The sequence below is a fragment of the Falco biarmicus genome, chromosome 5 (genome assembly GCF_023638135.1).
Source record: "Falco biarmicus isolate bFalBia1 chromosome 5, bFalBia1.pri, whole genome shotgun sequence".
NCBI classification, from domain to species: Eukaryota; Metazoa; Chordata; class Aves; order Falconiformes; family Falconidae; genus Falco; species Falco biarmicus.
This window is the reverse complement of record NC_079292.1, coordinates 32,599,559-32,622,058: the sequence shown is the minus strand read 5'-3', so window position 1 is coordinate 32,622,058 and position 22,500 is coordinate 32,599,559. Positions and strand designations below refer to the sequence as shown.

Sequence of the window (22,500 nt, the reverse complement as noted above, 5' to 3'; positions counted from 1 at the left end):
GGAGAAAGTGTTGCCATGTCCCAAACACCACTCAGAAAACCTCCTTGTTCACCAAGACAGCTGGTGAAGACCGACTTCCCTGGATGTGGCAGGAGCAGGCTCTGTTTGCTGCCTGCTGGAGGCTTCCCTTTTGCTCCTGCCTCTGATCAGGTTTGCTGGCAGCATTCAGCACCTTCCAGCATCACAGGGTTATTTTTGTCTGCCACTTGGCTCTGGACTGCCCAGCCCAGGCTGTGGAGCATTAAGACATCCATCCACAATCCACTACTTTCAGTTTTCCCTTTTTACAGAGAATTAAATCAGGAGGAATTTGGTGCTCCCCTCTGTTTTGTACTTCAAAAGGGGGAGTTTTAAGTGCACCAGCGAGGACAAGAACTGCTATAAGCTCTAGCCCTACTCCTCCGTAAGGAAATGACGACCATGGTCCTGCCAGTGGAGCTGGAGCAGGGTTAGGCCTTGTTAGTGCTTCTCATACTGTATTTACCTTATTAATCTCATACTGTATTAATATCTTATAAACCTTATCCTTCCTCTGTCAGCTGAAAGGGAAGGATATTATTGCTGGAGTCACAGGTCAAAAAAATCCCCAAAATGAGGGAGCTGCTGAGTTTTCATTTTAGAAACATGTCTGAGGAACGTGGCCAGTCACAACCCACAGACATTTTGCAGCCATTGTTGGTGACACAGAACATTAACCCATGTCTCTTTAATTACGCAGTAGGGACGGGGGTGATACCGGGCCTGCTGAAATCAGTAGTGAACCTGCTATTAATTTTAACGGGAGCAAACTCGGGTTTGGGTCAAGTTGTGTCTTGTGTGTGTGTGTATGTGATTAGGGAAGAGAAAGGGAGACAGGGCTACAGCTGCATTCTCCACCTCTAGATTTTACGAGTGGTTGGTGGTTAATAAGCACGCACAAGCAAATGCCAGCTTGTCTGTGGGAAACCAGCCCCTGCGACAGGGCCTGCCTTGCTCCTGGGTGCTGCGGCCGGCAGTCGGGCAGGCAGCTGCTGCCATCCTGTGGAGCTGGGCCGAGGGACGGCCGCCCCGCGGCAGCCCTCGCGGTGGCGGTGGGATGGGCCCCCACGGTGGCGGGGCTGGGGACCGCCACCGCGCGCTTGTGCTGAGGCCATGGGGTGTTCCCCTGGCCAGCTCCAGGACTTCAAGTGCCATTTTGCAGTGCACTGGTTCCTGTGCCTGCATCAGCTGGAGTGGGAATTGCGCCCATGCTGCATAAAATAGCCAGGCGCAAGAGCTGCTGTGGCAAGCTGTCGTCCTCTGCTACTCACTCGGTGCTCACATCCAACAGGGACTGCTCATCAGGATGAGCGGTGGGTGGATGTTTCTTTTCAAGGGCATTCTCCATACTGAAATCACAGCCTGAGCCGCTCTTTTAATTCCATTTTTATTCTGTAAGAGTTTATTATTTTGCTAAAAGATAGTATAAAAAAATTAAACCCAACAGTGTGACTGGAGCAAAGCTATATGCAGACAGCTAAAAAGATGGCTAGACAGCAGGAAAAGCAGGATGCCTAATCACTGAAGAACAGTTATAAACAGCAATAAAATTAATATCTATATTAAACTAGCAGTGCAAAGATACAAACTGGAAGCAGCTTTACATTAAAAAAACAGCTTTTTAAATACAGAAATAGCACCAATTTACAAAAGACAATCAGAAATGTAAACGTGGCAGGTAGATTCAAGTATAAGTTATATGCTCATCCTCCTCAGCAACTGTCTTGGGACAGAGAAGTTTCACAAACCCTGCAGAACATCCTGATTATGCACTTTGCCTCAGCGCAAATACAAATTCTGCTCTTCCAAAGCTACTTTGCTGACAAGTTGGTCTTAGTTTATTATTTTAATTCTTAGCTTTCAGTGAAGATAAAGATAGGAAAGGTAAACTCATTCCCTCTTGACAACCAGCCCCTTCCCCATCACTGGTCTAGCTCAACAGCTCGGGTACCGCAAGCAGCATTGATCCCTCTGCCACCCGACCACTTTGGTGGCCCCACTCCTATTTTAGTGAGGCTTTCGCATGGCCAAAAGCAAGACAGCATTATCAATCCCCTTCTTTGCCCAGGCCCAAGTCTGCTTTCACAACCGTGACCCACTGAACAGCTTTGACCATGAGGGAGTTGATCTTCATTTCCAGACCTGCTGTATTTACACAAACTCAAAACTGGAAGCAGAAACTAAAAACTTAAGATCCATTTTCAGTCCCTGCATTTTCAAGTATCGTTAGGTTAGTTATGGCCCAGAATAACATTACTGACAAAAAGGCAATTTTTGCAATGATGCTTCAACAGGAGCGAACAGCCAGTATTAGCTCTAATCCTCCTCTGCTCCCAGCTGCCATTTCACTAAAAGGCTGCACCATACTAGAGGGGAATAGAAAAGACAAGGTTTGAAGAACTGAGTCATCCTGAACTCTAGCAGCCTGTTTCCATCCAACAAATGCATGCTAGCAGAAGTGCAGGGTCAGCACCGTGCCAATTACACATTGCTTTTCAAAGTGAAATTAATTTAAATGGGCATACAAGCATGATTCAGAAGCCAAAGTTGTAAACTTTCACAACTGTAGTGTAATTAAAAAGAAAAAAAAAACCACCTTAAAATTTAGCAGTCTGATTTCTCTTTACCAACCCTGAAGTTTCCTATGATAATTCTGCTACAGATTTTCTTTCAGCGAGGGCTAACCACCCCTCCTTAAAAGGCTGTTATTGGTCTATTCTAAGATAAGGCCACATTACTCAAACTCACAGCTTCACTAAAATTCTTCCTTAAATTCCATTTTCATAATATATTTACTTATAAAAATTAAAAACCTCATCAAATCCCCAACCCCCACACAAAGTCCTAGCCTCCCTTGACCAAGAGCTGCACATCGAACAGTGTATCTACTCTTGGAAAACCAGTACCTGTACTAATGAGAGAAGAGCTGATAATTCTGGCCTTATGTTTGCTAAAAATTCAGAGTCATGTGGTATTGACAGCAACACTTTCTGTCTTTCAAACAGGAAACTGCACAAATTTTATTGCAGATTGCTACACAAGTAAAAACATACCCAAGCGTAAGAGCATTAACACTTAAAAATTATGTCCTATATTATTAATAGCACCATCATTTGAGGACCCTGAATGTTAAGTGTTAAGTCTTTTCTTCCTTTTCATCTTCTAAGGAATACAAATAATTTTTTTCCCACTTCCAAATTTCATGGCTCCTGCTCTTTTCAGCTTCTTTTTATCATTTAGATAGATATGTGTCAAAAGATGGGATCTCCCTTGTCTTCCAAGTATGCTCACATGCACTATTAACTCGTTAAGAAATTCCTGTAAATTAAGAGTCAGGCATTTAAGTACATACCCTTAGGTAGACTTAAGTAAACCGCTAAGTAGGCACTTAAGTAGACTCAGGTTAGACTGAATCTAGTCATGTGGTTAATGACTTACCAGTGTTCCTTGGTCATAAAGTCTAGACTGTATATTTAAATGGGAGATGAAATCTTAGCACAGCTCTCTCGGTGGCTTGTCACTCTCAAATTACTTTGTCAAACTTAATTAAGGAATCAGGTTTTGTATTCTTTACATCTAACTTGTACATTTTGCTCAGAGTTAAAAAAAGACAAACTCCAAGGACTAATACAGTTCATTAACACAATTATAAAAATGTTAACATTCACAGTTATTTTGGTCTTAATATTTTTCACATGTATACATTCAATCATTTTGTTTTATTATTAGGTTTTTCTAACCACAAGTGCTGGGCAAATTGTACAACAACCAACTGACATTCAAGTAATCCTATCCTGAGAAAATCTGTTATTCTCAAGTGGCAAAAAATTTTTTTTTGTACTATATCCCACTCCAATGTACAAAATAAATAGCAAGAAGCTGCACTGTAGAGGCAGGATTTGACATATTGGAACCAAGGAAGCAGTTGCTTTCACAGCTGCAAAAGTTTATAATTTTTACCACCAATTTACTCAGGGTAAGTAGAGTACACGCAATAAAAAAAATAACTTAAAAAATACTTACTCCAGGTTAGTGCTAGACATCTTACTCAAAACCATGAATAAATAACCCCTGGGGTAAATCTGTTTACATCTCCTCATAGCAATAAGGAGAATATTCCAGATTAAAACCACAAATACAATTTGATGCCTACAAGGCCGTGTGAAGCACAGCATCTGAATTCCAATCAGTACTGAAGGAACAATTCAGTAAAACGTTTTCAGTACCAGGGATGATTTGTGAAGGTGGTTAACAGAACCGGTGAGTGAATGTAGTGGGGAAGCATGCCAAAAGGGATGACATTATAATGTCAGGTAAGAACTTGTTCTCTTGTGATTGATACAGGGTCTCAGGACAATCTGCCCGCTCTTTGCACCGAGTGGAGTTAGTCAGGGCTAGTACCAGAGATTTCCAGCCTCCTCTGCACAGAGCTGGCAATTCTGGTCTGGTTGCCTTCATTTTTCTTCCATGCAACAGGGTTTCCAAGACTTCCAGGAGTTTTGAAAAATGCCTCGTGACATGCAGGACGAATGCTCTTGGGAGTGAGGGGAGTTGACAAAGGCTATTTGTGAAACAAAACCAAAGTGATTCAGTAGGGTTCTCTCAAAGCCTACATGCAAGCACGCAAACAGAAGACAGCTCGTAGACATTAAGCCCTGTGCCTTGCTACTGTAGGGAACCACGTCACACATCTTTTCAGAAGCTCCACATGAAAAGCTATGGGCTTTGCCCCTGCTTTTTGTTCTGGAACTGTCTGCCAGTACACCGTTGCTGGAAGCTGAAAGCCTCTATCTCATTTCCAACTTAAATGTATTCATGCCTAGTTCATACTCATTCATTCTTACGCCAATTTTGTCCTGTAGCTTAAATGGCTCTTTCCCTTCCTTGATGTTATTTTGTTATTTGTTAGCATTAAAACAGATATAATATTAGTCTCCTAAATCCTGACCACTTTTCTTTTTAGTGCCACTCTACTGTAACCTCTAATGTTAGTATCCGTAATCAGACTGGCTGCCAGTCTCTATTACAGCCTTTTTCTAAAATCTGAACAAGATATACATAAAGTAACACTCATAAAGCTTCCAAAAGCTCAGTCTATTTGTCACCACATTAGACAACAGGAAAACAAATCACAGACTTAAGAATGTAAGCTAAAGTAGGGCCAAAACGTCACTGCTAATATTGCTAATAATTGTAAAGACCCAGGTAATATAGTGTGACATGATTGTTTTATGTCACTCATTGTACTTCAGATAAATAAGTCCTTTTGAATTTCTCAATTTTTTTTTACTCCAAAAGTCTGTTTCTGTGGTAGATTTAAAAAAATATCTTTATAAAAAAAGATCAACAAAACCCACAAGAGCCATTGTTTTCCCCCATGCTGATATTACTTTTCCATTATTTAGTTAAGAGAGATCAGAACGGGAGTGAGGAGGTAACCCAGGACACTACTACCCGAGCAGTGTTGCAGCCAGCTGACTCCTGAGTTATGACAAACAATCCTCCTGTCCTCCTAATGTGTTTCTGTAGCCACTGCATAACAAGCAATGATAGTGTCAAATGGAGAAAAAATAACGACTTCAATTTTTTTTTGGGGGGGGGGGAACCCCATAACCTACTTTTTCTCTATTCCTGTAAGATTTTTCAAGATTAAGATTTTTACAATTTTAAAATTCATGGAAGATTTTTAAAACTCACCACTTCATCATTCAGGACTAGACGTGCTAAGCTGGGCTATAATCTTTAACACTGTCCTAAGCTCTGCCACCACTACGGACAGACACACATACAAAGTGGAGGACACCAGCTCCCGGTGTGCTAACCCACCACTGACACACCAGCACCAGCCTGCAGCGCAAGCTGCCTTCAGGCCCAGGGACCTGGCGCGGCTGTTTCATTGTTACTTAACCACCTTTCACTCTTACCTGCTGCAGCTTCAGAATGGTCACTGGATGCCCCATACGCACAGGGGAGTCCAGTTCAACACCACTGCAAGATCTTGCAAGCACAGGACTCAGGTGCAGAGCAGGGTGAACTGGTTGCTGGAGATCCCCCAAAGGTGCAGGTGAGACCTTGGGGGCGACTACTGCCGTGGGGCCTATGAAAACAGGTGTTGTTGATGCCAGGCTGGGCATACTGAAATTCACAGAGGCAGCGGCGGAGAAGGAGCCATCAGGAACCGGGGAAAGAGGACTGGTGATTGTGGGAGAACAGACAAGAGGGAAGGAAGTCAAGGCTGCTGATGGCACCACAATGCAGGGCACGCTCAGAGAAGACAACTGGTTTGCAGTCAGGCTGATGGCACCAGGGGCTTGGTTTGCGGAGAACAGGAAATTAAAACTGCTTAATCCTAAACCAAAGGGAGAAAGCAAAGCATTAATACAGCTGAAAAATTGGAATTAAGCTATTATAACTTCATCTAGAGCAGGGAAGAAGTACGACAACAAAGAAAGAGGTTGCCCAGGAAGTAAACTGACAAAAATAAGAAAAAAAAAAAGGAAGAAAACTGTCACAAACCCATGACTCTTCTGCCAAGCTCCGTTTCCTTACCTTCCTCCATCTCCCCCCCTACTGCCTGTTCACTGCATGTGCATCCATTTACTTTGTTCATGCTAAGTACCAACTGCACACCTTCCTGTTTTCTGCTTCTAACTTCAGTTTCAAGCAACACTGTGGTTAAACAAACTTTTTTTCCTAACAATAATAATATCCTCTGCTATATGAAAACATAATCACTGTTTTTAATGACAACCCCCCCCCCTCAACAAATGGAAAACACCCACAAAGATATACCCCAGACACTCATTTTCCTAAGAACAGCTGAAATACTGTTTTGAAACCGAAGCTGCTCTGGTTCCCAGTTTGTGCAACCTCCTAAACCACCAGGATTAACACTTTCAAACTGAGCATCTCCACCCTCTAAGTGAAATCCCATAGATCCCACTCTGTGCCACAAGTGAATTAAATACTAAAGCAGTAGTCATGGAAACGTGCCACATGTATCCTGTTCCCACAAAGCAGTCTCCCACTCCACACAAGCACAAAAAGCAGTGAGCATGAAATCTTCCTGTGATATTTTCAGCTGCTTCCTTTCCATCCCTACTGTGTCCTATGAGCAGGCCTGGCTACACTCCCAGTGCCTCAGATTTTGTGGGGTTATCCTGATGGTGCATGTACAAGACAGTACAAAGTCTGTAGATGACTAAATTCACCCACTCAGGGGGATGCTGTTGCACTATTCTGGCTGCCTTACTGCGAAACCTAGACTTTCAGCTCATCTGAGTTTTAAATGCTGGATAGGCGTCTTTTTTGCTGCACGTAATTCAAGCATGCAAAACCCACATTATTAACCTCTGTTAATGTCTGGGAATCTCAGAAAAATGCCTGCATTTTCAGAGAAGCAACAGTTCACCTGAAGTCAAGAGAATGCAGAGCTATACAACTACTACAGAGAACTGCTAGCAATCTTTTGTGCCAAACAGACTTATTCACCTATCCATAGGTCTCCCTGTTTGCTCAGTGAACAGATGCACAATTTGTGTGTCTCTAGATCTCATGGCTGTCCTTACCAGTAGGCTGAACATAAAGATATTGTGGTAGGAAAGGTTGACTGGCATTTTCTTTAGACATGTGCTCTTTTCCTGGAGAGGGTTCATCAGGGTCTTTATTCTGATACAGTACTTCTTGCTCTTCAGAACCTAAAGGCTTAGTAGACTCCTTGTTTGCAGCCTCTGGAGCAGCAGGGCTTGTGAGGTCAAGATGAAAAGCTTCTAGATGTACAGCAGAAGTACAGCCACTTCCTGGGGTAGAGTCTGCCTTCAGTGACTCAAAAGGCTTCTAAGCAAAAACAAAAGGGGAGATGAAGAGTCCAAACTGAAATACAACAGTGCAATGTCTCTCATGCACCATCCTCAGCTACAGAGTAAAATGTGCATCTGCAAAAAGGAGCAGCACAAAACTGATTAGCAAGTCATCAAGTTAAAGATTTTGTTTGAGGGTTTGAAGAGCCATATTAATGATGCCTGTGCCCTGTGTTGTAGTTCACTTTCAGTACCTGGAGATACTAGGTAAGAAACACCTGAACTTGGAGATTCATTTTTTATTGACAAGGAAAAACACCTGTTTCCAATGGCTTATATTCAAACACTGATACAACTTTCAGCCTGACTCCTATTTTCAGTAGTTAAGAGAACCCTGAAATAGCTGCACTTCACCTTCACCATCATCCTTCTCTCACCAATCTGCTTGTGGGCAACACTGGGCTTGAGAGAGAGGGGGACTCAGGCTAGAGAGTAGGGGGAAGTACAAATCACATACGCTATAGCTCAGTGGAGTAAGCAATACTGCTGCTGTCTGGGAAAGGCAAAGCTAACAGGGGAAAATGAGTAATAGTCACATCGATTTCTTCTTCCTCTCTGGCAGACTGTTTGATCAGGACACTAATTCCCCAAAACAGCTGAGCATCATATGCAAAGCAATCACAGTCCATTTTCCTCTGGTACTGTGAAAACATCTTCCAGCTAATGCCTACACTTCCTGACACAACCCCCTTAGAATTTTATTAAGGTGTGAGAAGCAGAATTTGTATCTGCAACAAGAGTGGTGTCGTGAATTTTCACTTTTAAAAAAACTGTCTTGGGCAAAAATCTTCTCTAGTTAACAGGAAGCCTAAGTGATAATGAAACTCACTCCTTTACCTTAGGCACTACAAGTGAGAGGGGCAGATCACTCTCCTCCGTGGTTTGCTTTTTAGCAGCTGGCTCTTCATCATCTACAGGTACAGAGGGCGATGAGCACTCGTGGGAACTGCGTTTCTGGCAGACAGTTGGAGGTATAGCAGCCTGAGCTTCTGCACTCCTGTTTCCCATGTCTCCTGTGGTGGGCAGGGTCTCCTTCAAGTTATTTTCCTGAAGACCACCACACAACATAAAAAGGGATGAAGAAGGGAAGCACAGGAAGGATTGGTGGGGGAGCAGGGTAGGTTTTCCATTTTCTGTTTTGGAGGCTGCTTGTGTGGAAGGATGTGGAGCTTGGCTGCTGATGCCATCTGGCAGCGAAAGGCTTGGCACATCTGCCTGAACCACAGGGAAAACTGCCTGAGGCAAAGGGTTAACACAAAAATCAGAGTCCCCAAGAACTGGAAGAACAGAGAGAGGTGACATGATGCTTGGGTTTCCTGCTGAATTTATTATCGTTTCTGTGGCACAAGCCTTATTTCTAAAAAAAAAAAGTAATGAAAAAAGGAAAAACATTTAGTCCAAAATTAAACCCCTATTTTATCCTTAAAAGTAAACAGGTACATTGTGGGACATAAATGTGGAAAAATCCCACCACCACCCGCCACTGCAACCTACTACTTTTACATAGTTGACAAGGAAGGTTACTTTTTATTATTCCTAATTATACAGAAGCAAACTTCTCAGGTTTTTGGCAAAAGAACTCTTTCAGTTGCACTTCACTAGTCAATCATTCACAAATAAATTCAAATTAGGATAGGTGTAGAGGAGACCCATTGATAGGACAGAGAGGCTCTTTCACGAAATTATGATTTACTCAGCCTACCTAAACAACAGGTCAAAGGAGGCAGGGATGACCTATATTAACACACATGAGATGAAGAACTACTGAAACTAAACAACAACAGTGGTACAAGTACAGGTGGGAATAAACTGATCATGGAAAAAAAAAAAAGGCAAGTCACTCTGAGACCTACCAGCATTAAAATAACTTCCTGACCATTCTCTGTCTCATCAATGGCATCTAGCCTTGAACTAAATTTGACAGGCATGAAGCTGAAACTGGACAGGAGTTAAGACCAACCTACCTAGCATCTTCCTCTCTTTTCTGCCTACGGACAGCTGCTAGATTTATCATTTTGGAGCAATATTCATCTGAATTCACAATACAGGCTGAAAGAACAAAGAAGCATTCAATTAATAATAGATAGGTTTACCAAGCATATTTTGATACTGGCCATATAAAATAATTGGTATAATTTTTCTATCCTGGCACATTTTTATAACATCCACTAACCACCTAGAGCCAGAACCTGCAAGACACTCAAAACTCTCAGTCTCACTGGAGAGGTGCTCGACATCATAATTTCCTATGAGGGAACTGTGAAAAGCCCTGTAATTGCTTTATCTTTTTAAACAGCTATCCATTAGATTGTTACAGTAAATTCCACTGTATTAGGAACCATAAAATAAAGCAAGCTTTTGTGGCTAAAAAAATCTTTATCTATACCAAATGTTAACAGAAGAAGCCATAGCACAGTTGCAGTTAGCGACGAACAAAAACATTTACCAGAAAACAAACTGCAGATTCAAGGCAGTATGGCCTGTTTATCTCACCTAACTTTAGCTGCCTGACTGAAGGGTCCAACACAAGTCTCATCACATGGACAGTAGAAACATCGGCACCTCCCGAGGGTATTTCACATATTTAATTAGGTTGATTGGCTCAATCAAGTGCCTTAGATTGGTAGGCCCACATTTGGCCAGATCCAGTGGGATACAAAAGAACATGCTTCATTAGAAGTTACCTTGCCTCTCCCGATGCTGGCTGGTGGGATCAGATTTGACCTTCCTTCTGCTCCCTTCACAAGGCTGCATGCCATTAAATGAAGCGTGACGTGTAAACCTCTGCTTTCCAGTAGCACACATCTGATACAGGGCACAGGCTTCTCTCTGTGTCCCTGGCAGAGGATCAGATGTTGGGCTATTCCCTCTCAGCTCATCTATGGGAACATAATTTTGTACAACAGCCCTTTAGGGAACACAGCTCATCATTTAAACTTCTGCCATGTTACTGAACTTGGCCATAAGAGAAGAGGTAACTCTAAACCATTCAAACCCCATAACCCTGAAGCAGACCTAAGCTCAATAAGCACCAGCAGACAAGATAAGGGCTTCCCTCCTTTCCATTCCACAGCAGCTGCAGCAGCAGCTACACTGGTGTGTGTAGCCAGGAAGAGAATGGGTGGCATTAACACTGTTCTCCACTTTTAATTTTTCCAGGCACTGGCATGACCCAAATATATTACCAAAGGGCTTCCCTTTCCTCTGGCTTTAGCCAAGAATCAGCAGCTTACTGAAATGCTCTGGCCCACTGTGGCCTCCTTGGCAGAAAAACCTTTTATATGAGGGGATGTATGCAAGAAACAGCCCTGCTCTACCTTGATAAGTCCCCTTACAAATAAATGAATTCTCTAATTATGACAGAATTGTTGAGATTTGGCAACCCAGAAAAGCTGTGGACCCAGATTTGGACATGCAGACGTTATCTGCCATTGCTTTACAATTCAGTTATTCACACAATTATGTAAGCTAGTGTAAAAATACCAGCAAGACACAGTATTCTTCAGCACCCCTCTACAGTTCCAGCCCTTGAGCATAAAGTCTAACGAGCAGATATTGAGCTTCTGGCCAGCTCAATAATCACAGGGTGGACAATGAATGCTGAGCCATTCTTTACACACTGAAACAACCTTTTACCACTTGGGAAGGATTATCAAAACAAACCAAAAAGAAGAGAGATGCAGGTACACAAGTTACCAGTCTTTCCAGGGAATTCCACAGGCCCAATCCACTTGAAGGCTGGTTTGCGTCCTCGTTCCTCTGTGACATAAACTTTCTTGATGAGGCCTAGGCTGGTGAGAACATTGGCGATATCATACAGTCTTCGTACCTTTGCTAACAAGAAAGGCCAGAAATGTCAGACAGTCATGTTTACAATGTATGCACACTGTACATATTTTACATGGCAACTTAATTCCAGAATATCACCATAGCTTTCATAAACAGGGTGGGTAAAATGAAACTAGGATGGACTTAAGCCACCTCTTTTGAGGCCTGCCATTGCCATCTCCCACCTGCCTGTCACTGCTTCTTCACATCTTAGCTGCTCATCCACCTTAGTTGCTCAGATTTAAGCTCACCTACCTCATTTTGATGAAAATGGGTTAGGGAGTGACTACATCACCAACTTGCCCAAAAAAGGCAGCTAACTCCATGGGGTAGAGACAAGCTTTTGGGGGCAAGAGGCACATGAGTGCAGAGCTGATCATAAGAAGACATATTTATCATCTTAAAAATGTAACACTCTTAGAAAAACCTCTGTGACTCCAATAAATAACATGTTTGAGCTGAGTATGATACCCACAGGTTGCCCAGCTAAACTCCTCACATTCCTCCTGGTATTTGGGATAGAATTTTAAGACTGAAGTGCAAGTACTTTACCTTAAAAGTACTTTAAAGACTTAAAATAGAAGCATTTTAGAAGAATTATTTACTAATGCTGAGATTTTCCATGTTGTTCAACGGATTGAAGCACTAACCCCCACTAACTAAAAAGCAAACTGTGCCATCCAGCTGTGAAAGATTTCTGGGGTAAAAAGAAGAGGTAACATTTCTCCAGTGAAGAAGATAAATATATTATTTAATATAATGCAATTTAATTTACATGAGTTCTGAAATGTCATTCAGAACAGTACAGGGAACAAGGTTAAAGGACAATAAAAAATTCAAATAAAAAAAAATTCTCCATTCTGAAGCTAAAACTTGAACATAATTGTCAAATTGACTCTTCCCCACCCTATTTTCACAAACTGGCATTTGCAACTAAAAAAACACCCAAACCAAACTGCAGCAAAAGACCTGACCTGCTGTTGTCATTACCTAGCGGTGTCAGTCCAAACATGCCCCTGTTTTCTTTACTCACTTATAGACTGATTTGCCTCTCAACGGCCAGCTTACTTTTAAATTTGCTGTGGTCCACTGTATCCTGGGTTTCTTCTATCAGTATCTTTGCTGCGATGTCCAGAGTTACTATCTTGGTCTTGGAGACAAGGAGCAACATGACAAACTTTTGGCTCATAATCCGCAATGACTTGTCCTTTCTGCTGTTTGCAGATGCTGTGTTACAAATAATACCCAAGCCTCTTAGCATATATCATCCATCACAGCCAGAAAACTAGCAAGTAGGTTTCTCACACGCAAAAGGGGTAAAGCATTTCCTTGTCAGGAAGCAGATATCTTTTGAAAAGCAATATAAATTAAAGCACGCAGGAATAGCTTTTAGAAAGTCAGATTCCAAAGCTGATTCTATGCTATGTTACACACCTCTGCACCACTCTAATTTTGTGACTCCAATGGACTTCGTAACTCAAACCGCTACGTATTATACGGGCAATGTGCAAACAGGGGACAGATGGAAGATGGCAACTTCTGTCTGGATAATCATTTACTGTCATGTACTGGTGGGGACAGAATGCTAGGGACAGGATAGAAGGAAGAATTCTGTCTCCTATGTGTGAATGGTGTGAATGTGAATGGTGAATTCAGCACTTTTTAAAAAAAGAATAATTTTTTATTACTTCATTTAAAGTCACATAGTTAACTGGTGAAAGAGATTTGTGTCTGTGTATCACATCACACACATTAGTTCTCTTACCAGAGGTGCAGTCTGGTTCTGAAAAGTCCAGTAATGGTCTGTCTTGAGAATCTGGAATAATTTCCTTTTTCTGTACTCCAGATCTGTAGTCCAAGTCCTGCTCCTTATGCTGGAAGAAGGTCATTAGCTCTCTATACTGCAGCTCTCCTGCTTCCTGAAGCATTTTCAGAGTTTGACTGAGGTTGTGCCAGCCATGCCAACAGTACTGGTTCTTGGCCACACGGCTAACCAACTGCAATGACTCCAGGATATTCACTATGTCATAAATTCGTCTCCGCTCAACTCCTGTTTTTAAGGGGGGCAGATAAAAAAAAAAGGCAGATACTCATCTACTTTTGCTGTGCTTTTCAGCAAAACAAAACAAAGAACAGGCTGTTCTCTGAGTGTTCACAACTTTATTTTTCACTGTTCACCTGGACACATTACATTAGATCCATCCATATCTGCACAATTAAAAACTGACATGTATGGCTAGGCCCATGGTATGATGCTTTGTCTATTTTTTTAACTACTGGCCCAGCCATAGTTTCAGTTTAAAGCACTGTATTTAGAAGAACTGATTGCAGTCTGCCCAGCCCTACTCAGTCAGACCTATCCGGACTGCCCTGAGCTTTTCAGAGCACTTGGGCCCTTCTTTTGTCAGAGAGCTTCAGCGCTCAGACATGTACCTGTATACAAGCCTGTGTGTAACTGAGGGCAAGAGTCTGAGCCTGGCACTGACACAGGGTAGATACAAAAGCCTGCTCCTACAGGCACCAGTAGGAGTGTGGTCCTCCACTTGCATTTCCAATGGCACAATTGATGGCTAAGCACATACCATGCAAAGGAGCGTCAAAGGCTTCACAAGGTGCAAAGCAGTGGAGAATGAGACCCACTGTTCCCAAATGCAGTAGAAATGAGCCCTTGGTGCTGGCTGGATTTGCATGAATGGGAAACCTATGAAATAAGTCCAACTTGGGTTCAACCTGACTGACATGAGCAAGGTTGGGGACAGAATATGAATAGGCCAGCAGCTCTGCTCCCAAATACTTGTGTCCAGCACTGTTTGAAGCATGGCTGTTATATGTTAACACAGTGCACTATACGCTGGTGGCATCAGCTACATCAGAAATCCCAGAACAGTTAACATCAGCTGAGCAGAACAAGAGCTAGCCAAAGGGAAATGTTTTGAAAGACATTGCTGCGGAAGGCAAGGCCTTGAGGCATCTGTTTGCCCATCTGGATAATATGAATAATACTTACCAGCCTCAAATGGATATTAGGATAAACAATTCATGAGTATTTCCAAGTGTGTGGAGATCTTGAAATGAACATACTCCAAAAAAACAGGAGTGCTACATATATCCTGGTGTCTGTCAGGCACCAGCAGCACAGCTCCCTTTGTGGTCTCTCCATAGATCTTCAGTGAACAAAGCAATATACGTATGTAGTAAAAGCTATATTACAACCATGATTTGTTACAGAGAAAGCAGCAACATCAGCAGTGAATAGTTTTGTGGTCCCTGAAGCAAGTGGATACAGACAAGGAAGGAAGTGAAAAACAAAGGGAGAAGAACAAATACACTCACTTCTGGGAGGTAAAATCCCCAACAGTGTTTCCAAACAAAATTTCTAGTATTTAGGAAAGCAAGGTAATGCCAATCCCAACACAGAATAAAGCACTACACAAGGTTGGAGCATAGGCATCTCATGCAAACACAGAAAGGAGTAACTGCAAAATCTGAAAGAACAATTCATTTTAAAAGTAATTTATTTAACTATTTACTTCATCCAAATTCTCTCCTATTTCCAGTTCCCAATACCAAAATACCAAGGCAAATAAATAAGTATTTCAAGGACTTTCTTAGCAGTCCTTGCTAAGAGCCACAGAGGACATAACTCTTCTGTTCCCTTTCTTCCCCTAAAAATACATTTATTTTTGCTACCTCTTTCTGTTAAATACCTGAGTTCTAAACATACATACAGTATTTATTTAGTTTAAGTCTGATTTTATAAAGTCCTTCCTAGCTAAAAGGCAACTTTTCCAAGGACATAGATCTTTTTGTTATTGGTGTGACCTGGCTGAGTTCTCTCTTCCAAGTTTTATTGCTTCTCTCAGATATTTCATTAATCTTTTAACTAAGACCAAACCTAACAGCAGACCCAGCAAATAGACTACTCAATACCTTCTTGCCACCTCAATACAACACATTTTCTCATTCTACTCTTACAGGTCTTCTGACAAGCTCCCCTCACAAGACAATATTTAAAGCTAAGATAACCCTGATGAACCATGAGATCTTGGAAGAAACCACGCCTACACGTTACTGAAGTCAGGCAGTAAACACAGGTGATTTCCTAACACCTACTAGTTTGCAGTTCTTTCCCCAAACATTTCATTTTGACAAAAGCTGTTGTTTATAAGTCCTCCTTCAGAGGGTTTGTAACTCCTAACTCCTTCAGTGGTCAGCAAACAGAAAATTCAAGAAAGCAGAGTTGGTAAACAGCTGGAGGATAGATCTGTCTAGTAAAAAGTACTGTCAGAAAGCAGATTTCAAAATGGTAGTGTTATCAAGCAGTAAAGACACTCAGGAATATTAGGCATTGCCATCTCTTGATTAGTATGATTAGAAGAGCATCCAGATCCAGTGAGAGGCAGACCTTCAATGTAATCTGTAAGAAGGATAATCCTTTGAGAGCCTTCCTGTTGGGTTACCCCAGGTGATCAGTTAGCCCATTTTTGCAGGTATACATACCAAGAATTGAAGCCACTTCATCCAAAGAAATAGTAGTTTTTTCTGTTGACAACGGATAACTTGGATAGCGAGCTAGAAACTTTTGGCACAAGAGTCCTAAGCTTTTCTGTTTTCTGCTGGGCCTCTGCTTTTCAAATTCATCAACTGTGCTGTCGTCTACCATATCATACTGTCAAAAAATAAATGTTAACCCTTTAGCGCAGAGCTTTAGAATCAAGGCATAGCCAAGTGAGGCATATTTCAGATGTTAGCAATATTTAAGCTTGGACTTTCTAATAAGGAAAAGATCATGGACTCCTTGCAAGCACAGAGCACTTGGGTGACACAATTTTGCTTGCAAGCTCTTCTCAATTCATCACACAAGGTATTTAAAGAAAAACTCTTATCTACAAAATTATAAAATAATGGTTATGCATAAGGAAACAAAACAGTAAGACCAAACAGTCAAGATTAGCAGATGGTAAGATCCTACATGGAAGGAATATTTCTTTTTGAGAGGAGAATGTATATTCCCTGAAGCACCTCTGGATCTACTAAAACAGAAGACGTAAAAGCCATCGAAGAGTTCCTGCAAAACTTTCAAGAGATTTTACTGCTCTTTCCAATGCCTCTACAACTATAAGAAACCAGGCTGGGGGGTGGGGGGGTATGATGTTCAGAGACTATAAAAGGTGCCACCCAGTCCCCGAACCTTAAACTTAGTCAAGCTATTAGCTTAGGTGAACTTTGTAGGATGGCCTGACTATGGTCTTTCTGTCCTGGAAGGGGGGGAAAAAAAAACCCAAACCACCAAAACTGTGATGGCAAGAACGTATGAAGAGGTATGTTTATTACAAAATGAGAATGATGGGAGGATTTTTCTGCACTGGTAACTTTGGGGGTTTGCTTTTGTGTCAAAAAAAAAATAATAAATCTCACCCTCTGGCAATGGAAAGCCGAGAGTGATGGCAGCTGTTAAAACCCATGTTTCTTTGCTTATGAGAACTTAACTGTCCTTTGTAAGTTGTGATTAAGTGACCTTGTGGCTGTTGCTCTGATTGAATTCTTTGAGTTTTATATGGTATGGAAATAATAGTATTCTTATGGTTACCACTCATGTCTTTTGTAAGTTAACTTTCTGTGTTGAGAAAATTAAGTGTAACTTTATTAGCTAGAAAATGTTTGAACTCTTTATAGCAGCCACTCCAAAAATGCTATATGATCTTAGGTGGCTTAAAGTGATCATTACCACTAATTTTTAACACTGACTTTTTTAATTACTGGAAGTTATATTAGGAATTATCTTTAGAGAGTTGTTTGAAAAATTCTCCAGTTTAGGTAGTCATAAAGGAACAGACTACTGTCACTGTAGATGCAGTAAAATCTACACTTGTAATCTGTACCTATCAAACGATTCTCCTCTGCTGGAGAACCCTGGAACTAACCTCCCCTCATGGAAATCACCAAGGAAGGATATTCTACAATAAATAATCCAGGAGAGGGAAAGCAGTGGCTGAAACAAAAGAAATAAGTATGAAGGAAGAAAACTGTAACGATGCTTATTACAACCCGATATCCTCTCCATGGACAGACTTCCTAAAGCAAGGACAGGGATCAGCCTCCACATTGCCTGAGTCTTGGCAAGTAAAAATCTTCCTAACACTTGACCATGCCATCTGACTACTAGTTTAGGGGCTGGGGGAGAAAGGTTTCAAGTGACCACTCTGCGGGGCTGTCATGGACAAAGTACAGGATTTCAAAAGTATGTTGTAAAATATGCCCTCCCATTGTCTAATTTATTTTGAAAACGCCTGTTTAAAATTGATCTGGCAATTTTCTTTCTAATGCAATTCAGAAAATAGTGTCAGAAGTACTTAAGTTGGGGAAAATGACCGTTTAAGCTCTATTTCCTTGACTGTCCTTTAAAGCAATAGTCAGGCTCTCGAGGGCTCTCAGGTCAGTTACTAGTAAGACAGTTACTTTTGGTCTTTGAAAGCCTTCCTGCTCAGTCAGTGCTGCGTAGGCAACTGTTGCTGGGAATGCTTTACAATTCTGCAGTTTTCCATAGAAAGCGAAGGACCAGATGGAAGAAAACTAAGGCACAACCTTAAGCAAGGTCTGGTCCTAAATGAACGCAAGGTAACTGTGTTCTTAATCTCACCTGTAACAGATCAGGTGTGTCACGCTGCTCACTGTTTTCTACATGTCTGAAAAGCTCCTTCTTCTTTTCCCTGTCCCTCATGTCAGGGCTAGCAGCACTAACAAGCATCTTCAGGTTAGCAGTGGGGGTCCAGGGATCAGGCTGAGGTCTGTCAATGAGCTTAACAGGTGTAATTGGATTTCTTTCCGGGGTGCAGCCTTTTTGCTTTGACAAATCAATTGGTTCATTCTTAATTGGAGTCCTTAGGGCCATCCTGGATCGATCAAATATGTTTTCCTATTAAAAACAAAGTTCTTTAGACACAACAGGAAGGAACAGTCCCAACCATCAATTTCATTGTCCTTATGAAGGTAACTGTAATGACTCATGCCTTGGCACTCCCACTTATATTTAGCACAGCTCTGCCTTTGTTAGAAGTGGTAAAATATTCTACATGCTACTGTACTGGAGGCAGTGTATATGAGATACTGCCCTGAATTACAGAACCTGAGGTCAACTAGTCAAACTGACAGCTTATCGGACTTTTAAACTCTGACTGTTATTACAAGACAGCATTTCCCACAAACACAAATCACCAAATTAGATTCAAACGAAGTAATGCGTTGGTCACATTACACTTAAAAAGAAAACGTGTTCTGCTTGAAGGGTTCCTAATGAAAAGCCATGCTGGGGCTGCATCTCAGACTGTCACAAAACATCAAACTGAAGTGAATGTAACTCTGCGTGCAAGTGAAGCAAGTTTTGCATTTGCACTATCTGCTCCTCAGAACAATGGAGAAAATCTCCGTAACTATTCCTTGACTACAGCTAAGTATTGCTAGAAGGAAAAGTCTAGTTTCTCACCTGATTTTTATCATTCTTTGAATGCAGCTCAACTCCGACCAGTCCCTAGCTGCAATCAAACTTTTTTCATACTTCACCTTTGGGTCAAATTTTACTCCTTCTTACGGCAAGAACTATCACTATAGATCAACTAATTTCAAGAGACTGGCTGAAGAAAGCATCAATAGTAATCCTTGAGCTGAGAGACCTGCTTTTGATCAACAAGAGACACTACTTCACTGTAGCCTGTTAGTGCAAACAGGCTGCCATATTAGCTTTCATTGCAGGATATAAAAAAAAAATAATGAGGTCCAGGTATCCTAAACTTGGCACAGAGCAAGACTTCCAAAAATGCCCATGCAGAAAGCTGTAGTTTGTTTTGGCCCAGGGAGATCAATGTTCTATTTTTAGACAGTCCAGCCATCATTTAATTTTCCTTAATATGTTACAAACAGGACACTTTTTTTGGAACTCCAGCTAATATTGCTCAGTGGTTTCTCTATTTAGTCCCTTGAAACGACTGCATGCACCTTGAGTGAAGTGAGAGAGACAGTGAAGCAGTCAGGTTATCATCACAAAGCTGGCAGAGCTTACAACTTGCTGGAATTGGAAGTGAAGCCTTTAAAACCACAGTAAACTGCTTTTAAACTATAAATCAGGCTTGAAGTTGTTAGCTCTTCAGTCTACCTATGGCTTTTTTGGTGTTGGTCTCAAACTGAGCAAGTCTTGCTCAGACTAAGATCACCACTTCATTTTTTTCAAAAAAAGTTTTAAAGATTGAACAAGACAAATTTAAGGCTGGATGTTATTAGCATGTATTTTTTGTGCTGCAAGAAGTCTAATTCTAAAATGGAATATAGGGTGAAAGAAAATGTTAAGTTACTATTGGTTTGCTGTAAGAACTTTCCCAAGTTAATTTGCTTATTTTATTTGGAGCAATTCAGCTATCACAAGCTGATATAGATCTTGAAATAGGTGATTCCAAATATCATCTTATTAGGTATGGTCTAGCTAGAAAGGAGAAAGAAGTTCTAATAACAACTGAAGCTGGCTTTTAGTAGGAACAGTTCTGTAGCATTCAAAGTGGAAACTAATTTGGCACATCAACAGCATCGTGCTCTGACCGCTGATGAACGCTCCTGCATACATTCACCTATGAATTACCTAAAAGGATATAATAAACATATCTCTTGTTACAATTAACAGCCAGTTATAACTTACTACACTGATAAATAGGGGTCAATTTAGAGGCCATGATACTTCTTGGAATACATGTTCACACGGTGTTGGCAATTAGTATATTTCTTGTAATTTCACATACAGCAGTGAATTAACACTTAATCTGTTAGGAGAAAGTCTACCTTCCCATCAAGGACTGCTGAACCAACCTACTGTTCCACTACCTCAAATATTTATGTTTGTGCAACTATCACAATGAAAAAAAGTAGTGGCACTACATGATCAGCACATGTCTGTTATTAACCTTCCAGATCCGTTTCCTGATGTCATAATCGCCTACTAAGGTAAGGCATGCTTTTAGCCCTTCTCCCCTCTTTTTCAGTAGCTGTGATGCTCTATGAGCTTCTAGCTGTATTCCACAAAACCGCAAGGGCAATTGGTAGAAGTATGGAATTCACCTTGGTCCAAGCAGACATGGCTTACAAATACAAGAGGACAGGAAAGTCTGGCTTAGTGAATTCTGTATGTAAGCAGGAATTGAAACAAATCTCTGAGATAATGGGAGCTGGGTCTGACAAGAACTACAGCATCTTTGGAGGACTCACTGAGCATAGGCAGAAAGTCATTAACTGGGTCTAGCTCAAGAGACGTTACTGAGCAAGGTATGCCTGAAGCTAGATACCCTGTTTCCTGGCTGGTGGGGTAGGAGGGGAACAACGAGCTTGTTCCTTGCTGAGCGGCACTGCTTAGCCTCCTGACCTGGGAACACCACTGCATGGATACAGACCAGGAGGCAAGCACATCAGACGTGCATCAGCATGCTCAAACTGCTGCTAAATAACAGATTGAAGGCCTAGCCTATTCCCATTTCATGTCGGGCCTGGTGTAGGTTAGCTTCTGAACGGTGAGACTGTACAAAAGCCCCCTCCACCTTACCCAAGGGTAGCCACTGGGATACTTGAGATCGCCTTGCGAGTTCTACTTAAGCGAAAGCTAAAAACCGTTTCCCTGGGAGCCAAAGCATACATACTCGTTCACTGAATGACAACGGCGGCATGACTCACGGTTGCCTTACCGGATTGTCTTTATATCCTAACGGTAGCGTCGGAAGCCCCTATGCTCCAAGACGGGCAAGGCGCTGCTGCACAGACCGACGTGCCAGGACAGGCCAGGTACGGCGGCCCAACGGCCAGCACCCCAGCGCTGCCGCTGGCAGCCGGAGCGACACGGTCAGGGCCACTCGCCCGCCCCGACCCGCCTCCAAGCCCCCGCCCGGGTCGAGGCCCTGCGCCCCTGCACGCAGGGGCCTGGGGCGCCCCCCACCCGCCCCGGCCGGTGGAGCGGCCCAACCCGCAGCAGCCCCGGCCGCCCCCCGGCGCTTCGCCTGATGCTCCGCACCGGGGGAGGCGGCGTAACGCGCGCGGGGACGCCGCGGCGCCGGGGACAGACCGGACCCTCGGCCACCGCCGCTCACCTTCTGGGCCGCCTCGGCGCGGCCCCGCCGCCCCGGCCGGCTGCTCGCCAGGTCCCGCAGCGCCAGGACGCTCACCTCCATCTGCAAAACAAGAAGGCGCTTTTAGCCCGGCCCTTAAGAGCGGCCGCTCCCATCCCCGGCGAGACGCGAGGGGAGCGCGGCAGCGCGGGGCTACCCTGCCGGGGAGGGGGGACAGCCGCCCCGGCCCTGCGGCGGCGGTAGCTCCGCGCCCTCACCTCGGCGGCGGCGGGCGGCCCGGGGCGCGGGGCTCTGCCGCTCCCGCCAGGCGCCCTCAGACATCGCTTTACAATCCGGCCAATCAGGCGCGGCCCGCCGGGGAGCCCCGGCCGCGCGGCCGGCCAATCAGCGCGCGGGCAGGCGGCGCGCGGGACGGAGCTCCCGCCCGCGCGGGGCCGTTTCGCTCCTTTTCTTAGCGCGGTCGCCGGCGGCCCTCCCCTCCCCCTCCTGCCGCCGGGCCGCCAGCGCGAGGCGAGCCGTTGGCAGGCGGGAAGGGGCGCCCGAGGGCGAGGGGGGCTGGGCGGGGGCAGCAGGTGAGGCCGGGGGGATCGCAAGGTCCCCGCCGGGGCGGCCGGGCTCCCCCCGGGCCGCTGTGGGGGCGAGCGCGTCGCTGAGGGCCAGTTCCTGACGGGAAAGCGGGGGGGTGGGGGCCCTCTTTCCCG

General features: G+C 43.3%; 1 protein-coding gene across 2 annotated transcripts; it reads right to left on the bottom strand.

Annotated features, from left to right (window-relative positions):
• Positions 1 to 1,391: 1,391 nt before the first annotated feature.
• E2F7 (E2F transcription factor 7) lies at positions 1,392 to 22,144 on the bottom strand. Of its 2 annotated transcripts, XM_056341240.1 has the most exons (13): positions 22,057 to 22,144; positions 21,821 to 21,901; positions 18,346 to 18,621; positions 16,206 to 16,374; positions 13,471 to 13,755; positions 12,774 to 12,932; positions 11,574 to 11,711; positions 10,562 to 10,756; positions 9,842 to 9,926; positions 8,715 to 9,234; positions 7,587 to 7,854; positions 5,943 to 6,367; positions 1,392 to 4,579 (listed from the first exon to the last, which is right to left on the bottom strand). In XM_056341240.1, exons 2-13 carry the CDS (start codon positions 21,899 to 21,901, stop codon positions 4,403 to 4,405), a joined length of 2,778 nt encoding a protein of 925 aa, XP_056197215.1. In that variant the 5' UTR covers positions 22,057 to 22,144; the 3' UTR covers positions 1,392 to 4,402. The 2 variants fall into 2 exon arrangements, with proteins under 2 accessions (XP_056197215.1, XP_056197216.1); XM_056341241.1 differs by lacking the exon at positions 10,562 to 10,756.
• Positions 22,145 to 22,500: the final 356 nt, after the last annotated feature.

Excerpts from the sequence above, each read along its gene's own strand:
- E2F7 (XM_056341240.1), bottom strand. The coding sequence starts at position 21,901 with ATGGAGGTGAGCGTCCTGGCGCTGCGGGACCTGGCGAGCAGCCGGCCG. Across the intron at positions 9,235-9,841 it reads AAAAGAGAGGAAGATGCTAG|AAATAAGGCTTGTGCCACAG; the intron begins GTAGGTTGGTCT and ends TTTTTTTTTTAG. Across the intron at positions 6,368-7,586 it reads TCTTTATGTTCAGCCTACTG|GATTAAGCAGTTTTAATTTC; the intron begins GTAAGGACAGCC and ends CCTTTGGTTTAG.